The 8,422-nt window shown below is 36.5% G+C and overlaps 1 protein-coding gene across 1 annotated transcript in view; it reads left to right on the top strand.

Annotated features, from left to right (window-relative positions):
• Window positions 1-409: 409 nt before the first annotated feature.
• LOC136874303 (gastrula zinc finger protein XlCGF7.1) overlaps window positions 410-8,422 on the top strand; it is a 47,806-nt gene continuing 39,793 nt past the window's right edge. Inside the window, exons 1-2 of the mRNA XM_067147945.2 lie at window positions 410-498; window positions 5,708-5,777. Coding sequence (XP_067004046.2) covers window positions 5,709-5,777 — 69 coding nt within the window. The 5' untranslated portion in view covers window positions 410-498; window position 5,708. The remainder of the gene's footprint in view (window positions 499-5,707; window positions 5,778-8,422) is intronic.

Raw genomic sequence — 8,422 nt, 5'->3', positions numbered from 1 at the left:
TGAAAAGTGAAGAAGCTATATTATGTACGATCGCTCATCTCCTAACTCAGGTAAGTACTTTTATGGATATTTCCACTGTGATAACTATTTGGGTTGGTATTATTTCTTGTAGTCCGCCTCTGGGGTGTATTGGTTGGTGTGATTAGCTGCCATTCCCGGAGGCCGGGGTTCGATTCCCGACTCTGCCACGAAATTTCAAAAGTTTTGTTATGCGGATTGGAACGGTGTCCACTCAGCCTCGAAGATCCACTGAATAGAGGGGGTTCGATTCCCACCTCAGCCATCCTCGAAGTGGTTTTTCATGCTTTCCCACTTCTTAAGGCCACGGCCGCTTCCTTGCCTATCCTCAACAAGGACCCTGTACAACATAGCAGGTGAGGCCGCCTGGGCGAGGTACTGGTCCTCCTTTCCAGTTGTATCTCCGCTCCAGGAAACTGCCCTTGAGGTGGTAGAGGTGGGATCCCTCGCTGAGTCCGTGGGAGAAACCAAACCTGCGCGGTAAACTGATTAAAGAATTATAATTAAATAATCGATAATTAATTAATTAATAATTACATAATAATTATTATTATTATTTGTATAATAATTATTATTTGTAGACAAATCTAGTGCTTTCATGCTAAATTTGATGAATGCTACTGTTGTTTTGGAAATCGATGGTTTTTCTTACAATAAATGGATATGAATGCAGATATTACTGTCCCTCCCAATACATTGCTGTATAGAAATAAATAATACATTTTATGAATTTTACTACGGTACATAATCCTGTAAAGGACTGTTCCCACTTAATGAACGGTGAAGAATTACATTTCAGCCTGTCGTGCTCGAAGTAGGCGTTACGTATATGTTTTGCTGAAGTAACTTACTCCGTGTTATACTACCCTAAGTTACTTGAATTACAACGTACTGTTTTTGATCATTCAAATATTGTACCTTTTCAAAAATTATATCCATGGTTCGTCACTTCACTAATCAAAAAATCAGGTTTACAGGTTATTCCTGTAGGCCATTTCCATACAGTATGGTTCGCGTAGTGAAATGAAGTTCGTGAAGAATATTTGAATGCTCCCGTCTTTGAGCTGAAGTGCAACAGGTGAAAATTTCTACTTTCTTTTTATGAGCTCGCTTTTATAAATATGTTTGATGGTAGTTGTAACCAAATACGTGTTGTAAGCACTTCCCTTTGATCTCTTCGATACAATTCTTTACTTCCATAATTTCTATCTGGCTAGAATCTGAGGGATTCTACGGAGATTTATGGTTTAAAGTAGGATGTATACTTAGTAGGATTACTAGTAGGACCAGCGGATGGTGTTATTTATGAGACTTTGTCAACCAAGGGACTAGTCCATTTTTAAACCCGCGGTGTGCTGAAAAGTTGATTGAAGTTCTGTATCGAAGTAGGTGATACGACAACGTGAGAGACCCAATGCATAATGCGAGTCAAATTGAAAAAAAAAAAAAAAAAATATATATATATATATATATATATTTACTTTTTGCAATGTTTCTTAATTAATTATGGATATCACACACTGTTCATACACGAAGTGTTTAGAGCGTAATTCTGCTGAAGACAAGAGGACAGATCGGATCACATATTCATTTATATTCATTTAGGGTCTGGAAACATTTATTTATTTATTTATTTATTTTTGCTAGGGGCTTTACGTCGCACCGACACAGATATGTCTTATGGCGACGATGGGATAGGAAAGGCCTAGGAGTTGGAAGGAAGTGGCCGTGGCCTTAATTAAGGTACAGCCCCAGCATTTGCCTGGTGTGAAAATGGGAAACCACGGAAAACCATCTTCAGGGCTGCCGATAGTGGGATTCGAACCTACTATCTCCCGGATGCGAAACATTTATTAAGGGAAATGTTGAATAAATTTTGATCTTTGAACTTATTTAAGAAAATACTATGTAAACGATTGACATACAATCTTCCAACTGCGCGACTGCACTAAATGCGCTAAATGTTAATGATTGATGATTTTTTCCCAACATTTATTTTTTACTAACATACTGGCAACATGGCAAAACTTTCGCCCGTTCGGGGACAGTCAATACCATAAAGTATCGAGACAGCAACCTTTCTGTATGTATGTAGGGTATTCAGCCCGAAGGCTGGTTTGATCCTCTGCAGCTCTGCCAACAGCTGTCATAAATAGCCTAGGCGTCACTGAAGAGGCGTACTAGGGAAATGAGGAGTGAGGTAGTTTCCCGTTGCTTTCTCACCGAGCCAGCAGTTGCTATTACATATCTGTCTGCCAAGCCCACTGAAATGCATGCACCAACCGACCCTATGAGCGATATTTTCACACCATTCATAACAGGGACTGGTTGCATAAGGAATGGTATTACTAGCATCACTCATACCTCTGTCACTTTCATATTGTCAAAGCCAAGGATGATACTGAGACAGGTCAATGAAAGTAACAAATTTGATATAGCCCATACCAGAAGACATAGTGCACTGTAAACACTACTTCTCACCAGCAAAGGCAAGCAACCTTTCTACTACAATAAAAATATATGGGACATTGAAGATCAAAATTTACTAATCTTCCTCTTCTGCAATGGATTCTTGGGTAAATTAATATTAACAACACAAAGACGCAAGAAATAAATATAAAAGATCTTCATTTCTGTCATTATTCATTGTAGGATCAATTTGTACTGCAAAAAAGGTATGTTATGCAACTCTTGTTTCCTACTAATGGTGAGCAGTGCCTTCTGCAACAGGGTAGGCTGTTCATGTTCTCTTGCTACTTAGGGACCGTTCAGGTATTACCTAAGCATATTTGTAGTGCTTTAGATCCTCCCTCCCCTGTAAGCAAGAATAAACCTAGGCCTATGCTCGCCTGATCCTTTTGTGTTTACAGAAGATGTATCTCATTTCTTTATGTTACATCACCAGCTAAACTGTTGGTTTTGTTATTTAAATTCATAGTTCAGTTTGAAATAGATGTGTATATGTATTATAATAATGACAGTTAAGTACCATTAAAAACTAAATGAAAACAACTAAAATGATATCAATGATAACAATATTATCCATTCTTTATTCAATAATTGAGGCGACCAATTGCAAAACTCATTTTGTCCATTTTTTTTTTTGAAAGTGAGTTAAGTCTGTAAATTGATTCTTCATTCACAGCAGCACACTTTGGTGTGAAATATTCATTGCAAAGTCTGTTTAATCCCATTGAAAATAGGCTTCAAATTATTGGTTCTGTTCCAGAACTCATTTCGTCCATTGCCTATATTGTTTCATATTCCGTTTTCTCCATCTTAAGCAAACTGGTGCAAAACTCGTTTTGTCCTATAACAATCTTTCTCACGCTTGAATATTTTACATAGCATTCTAAAAAATGTGGCCTCCATGGCTCAAGTGGCAGCACGTTGGCCTCTCACCACTGGGTTTTGTGGTTCAAATTCTGGTCACTCCATGTGAGATTTGTGCTGGACAAAGAGGAGGCGGGACAGGATTTTCTCAGGGTACTCCAGTTTTCCCTGTCATCTTTCATTCCAGCAACACTCTCCATTATCATTTCATTTCATCTGTCAGTCATTAATCATTGCCCCAGAGGAGTGCGACAGGCTTCGGCAGCCGGTACTATTCCTATCCTCACCGCAAGATGGGGGGCTTCATTCATTCCATTCCTGACCTGGTCAATAACTGGAAAACAGGTTGTAGGTTTTCATTTTCATTTCTAAAAAATGTAATACATAAAACTCACATTTAGGCGAGTGATTCTAAACCCCACAACAAGTTCTCAAGATACAACTATTATCAACAAATAACGGCTGCCTTTGTTGTCATTCACAATCCGCCTATGTACTTATTTGACCTTTCTTATTAACTACAACTAAATTAAGCCTGAACAATTTAAGATACTCCAATCAAGTTTCCTTTTACACCAGTTAAATTCACCATTTGCTTATTGAGAGCTAAATTCTCGAACCTGGGACTTCAGCCAGATAGCTTTTTCAGTTCACGACTATGCTCCTGAATGGGGCCTTATTTGGTATCTCTCAAAGTGCTGGAATGTTTTTCCTAGCATTCCAAATAATGTAATATTTGAATTCGGAAGTCAGACCACTGCTGCTAGACACTGTGTACTTACCTTGTCACAACTGGTGATCATCAGCCAATGGCAGAAATATAGTTATACGCATTGGTGCCGGACATTTGTATTCTTTTTTCTGTGACTGCTCCCATGTAAATATGTTAATATAAATCTTTGTAATTACATTTCCTAACATATCAAATGTCGGACCTCTGCTGATGGACACTGTTATATGCCTTGCTCCTACTGAAAATATGTTAATATTAATTCTTCGAAATTATATATAATTTAAATATAAAACAGGTACCTGATTTAACCTTGAGTAGGTACAACAGTGACTGATGATGCCTTCTGTGAAAGGCAAAACATGTCTGACATTCTTATGTTAAAAATTTTGATGTATTGAATGGGTGATATTATTAATAAACTAATCAGCATCCTACAGTGTCAACACAAATTCGTGGAAGCTTTTCGATGCAATGAAGTCGCACTACCAGGATGTAAGGCGCATGCTTCAGAAATGTTATGCCAATCCAGACAGACAATCTCAACACAATTTCATATTAAGACATGTTACAGTTTCTACCCCACAACATAACAGATCAAGAAGCGGAAATAGTGATTATTGCAGAAATAAGGTAATGCCTAAATATTTCATGCCATGCTTGAAAAGTGATCGATTTGAAAATATACCAGTTTGCAAACAGCTGTTTATAAAAACGTTGTGCATATCACAGTCACTTTGCCACCAAAAGCACTTCCAGTATTTCATGGCAAGCTGGTACATACATAAATCACAGTGCATACGCCAGCCTATGTAATGTACTGGCTATGAAGGAGAACACTATGCTTGTTTCGGGGCCCATATGCACCACACACAGTACCAAAGAGGAAGCAGCACAACTCACAGCTTCATAGACGAGCAGGAGGGACTGTATGGATGACGACACCAGCTGCCTATTCTGCAGACCACGCTGTTGAAAACACCCATGCGAAATCAGCATATAGCACTAGCCAAAACAAAACACATTAAAATATCAACATCCATTGAAACTGATAAAAATATGTTTGAGGAATTTAGTAAGTAATATTACTTTACATACAAATTTAATTAAGTTCAATTTATTCCTTTACTAGGTAGGTGCCGAATACCTAGACTACCCACATTGCTCACCATTGTTACCTAGCATTTATCACTAGAACCAGTATTAATGTTGATATTTAAGAATTAATATTTTGACCTTCCCTTAGAAGTATTTGACCCAGCATGAATAAAATTATTTATTGTTTAGATTGTAATATCTTCTCTCCTGGCCTTAAATACTGATTTTCATTAAATTTGATTGAGCTGTATACTTTTGATACACGTACATACATTATGGACATTTAAAAATTGCTTTTCCTTCTTATTCTGGACATTAGTGGCAAACAAATACCAAGTTTTTAAACTTCTGACCAAAGTACAGACAAAACTCTTGTTATATATAGGTAAGGTGCATATTTTTTACCTTGAAAAAATCATCCATTCTTTCTGTAACAATGACTGTGGCCTCTTTTTTAAAACTATGTTACTAATACCAGTATCTAAAAATTGTGCATTAAATTTTATGACCTATATTATTTTTTACTAGTATGGAGCAAAATCATGTCACCAAGGTCGAGCTAGAATTTGTGGATGGATCTGAAGAGCCTTCATCTGAAGTAAGTATCTCTATATTACGATGCTGGAGTTCGGTGCATATTAATTATAAGCTCACCAGATAAAAAATTAGTCACCCTACTGCCTACACACAGATGGATTGTTAAGCCTGTACAGATGGTGCAGCAAACGAGTCACGTGCTCAACTAGACACAGACTGCCTCTATGTGAGCATAAGGCAGTAGCGATCAGTGAGACATGAATGTTTCAAACAGCTCACTGGGACATTCTATAACCAATAAATAAATAAATAAATAAATAAATATGGGTAGATATAAGGATGTGACCGAGTGGTAAAATGGGACAGTTTTGTTTGGCTGTGCCCATGGCCATACGGAGGCGTGAAGTTGCTGGATTTGTTGGTTTTTCGCAGCGGACTGTTCAGTGTATCTGCAAGCAGTGGTGTACTACACGCCACCACGAAACACGATGTCCGAATTGTGGTTGGAAAAAGATCTGAGAGGGACTGGAGACGCGTTTCATGGCTTATGAATCAAAACTGCTTCCAAACCTGAGAAAAATTGCAGCAGTCAGTGACTGAAGGTTCATTCCAACCTGTTGGCAAGAGATCATTGCAACAGCAATTGCATGCAGTGGACATTTGGAGTCAGTCACCTCGCTAGAGGCTATTGCTCACACAGGCACATAAAGCTGTGCATCTTCAGTGGGCTAGAAATAATTGAAAGTGGACAGTAACTGACTGGCGGAACGTGATGTGGCCTGAGGAATCACGTTTTTGCCTGCATTCCAATGATGCATGTCGTCAAGTTCACCAAAGGCCAAATGAAGCATTTCATCCCGGATGTGTGCAATGTTAGGTTCATGCTGAAGGTGGGTCTGTGATGTTTTGGGGTGTTTTTTCGTATCATGGATTGGGCCCGCTCACTGACATGACCGTTAACATGAACCAGCATGTTTATTTTAACATTCTGGATGATCAGGTGTTGCCTTTCAGTCAACATGTGCACGATGTATATACAATTGATACCCCGATTTTTCAAGATGACAACTGCAAAGTTCATTGGGCTGGACGCATATGTGACTGGTTTCATGAACACTCCCTCACCCTATTACACCTCGATTGTCCTGCAAAATCACTTGACTTGAACCCCATTGAAAATTCGTGGGACATGTTGGAACAGTGGGTAAAACACCATCAGCATCCCCGCAATTTGGTGCAATAGCATGATCAGGTCATCAGCGAATGAGTTAACCAGTCTAAAGGCCTAGCAATGGGTTCGCCGGCTTCAGGTATTTTATCTAACATATTCATGGATTACAATGAATATAATAAAATAGTGGATAAAATAGATGGATTGATTACATGGTTGAGATACGTTGATGATATATTTGGTATTATCGATGAACAAAAGGTTAAACCTGATGGTATTTATTTATTTATTTATTTATTTATTTATTTATTTATTTATTTATTTATTTAGTCTGATCCAGGACACCCTAGATTTGCCATAAGACACAGAATAATACACAATAACAATTTTGAGGGAAGATAAAAAAGATTAATGTTTAAAAAAATGATAGGTTACAATTAACCATGTTAAATGGCATGAACTCCATATAAATGGTGACGAAGAATCAAAATACTTTGGATAAACAATATATTAGAGTATTTAAATACTTTGGATAAAAAATTGCATTTTACGATGGAATCTGAAAATGATAGGACTTTAAAGTATTTAGATTTAACAGTTACTAGAAATTCTGGTCATTTTTGATTTTCAAATTTTCAGAAAAGCTACTCAAACAGATACTATTATAAGAAATGACTCCAATCATCCTGGTCAACATAAAATGGCAACATTTTACAGTTTAATTAATAGAGCTATGAACATGCCTATGTCTAAGAAGAATCATAATAGAGAGATAAATATAATCCATCAAATCACCCATAGCAATGGATATTCCAATATATTTATTAATAGAATGATAAATAAAGTGAAAAATGAACCAAAAACAACTTTAATTAAAGAGCGAAAAGAGAAAAAGAAATTTGCAGTTCTAACTTTTCAAAATAAGCATTCTTATCAACTGGCTAAAATTTTCAGGAAAAAGAACATAACATCAATGTCACATATAAAACGGATAATAATACTAATAAGATAATTTTCAATTCAGAAAAGAGAGAGAATAAATGTATATTTAATAAATCAGGAATTTACAAATTAACTTGCCAAACATGTAAACAAGGATACATAGGACAGTCTGGTAGAAGTTTGGCTATAAGATACAAAGAACATGTTAATGCAGTTAAACATAAAAGATATTTGGCAATGGGAGAACATATGATTGAAATGAATCATAAATTTACAGACATTTCCAATGACATGAAATTATTACATTCGGCCAAAAAGGGAAAATTAATGAATGTTTTGGAAAATTTAGAAATTTACCTTACACAAAAAAATAAATTTGAATCAAATTTAAATGAGAAATGCAGAAGATAACCCACTGTACAGACTAGCATATGATCATTTAAGGAGCAAAAAGAAGAAAAGAAGAAAAACTTGAAGATCCTAAATGTATATAGTATTCTCATTCAGTTCAACCAAAATTTTATGTATTGATCATTTTTATAATATTTCTTTTTACTCTTTGATATGATGTATTAGGACAATACTTCTTTAAA

Source organism: Anabrus simplex, chromosome 5 (assembly GCF_040414725.1).
Source record: "Anabrus simplex isolate iqAnaSimp1 chromosome 5, ASM4041472v1, whole genome shotgun sequence".
NCBI classification, from domain to species: Eukaryota; Metazoa; Arthropoda; class Insecta; order Orthoptera; family Tettigoniidae; genus Anabrus; species Anabrus simplex.
Note: the sequence above shows the minus strand (reverse complement) of the source record. Positions and strands in the feature narration are given on the sequence as shown.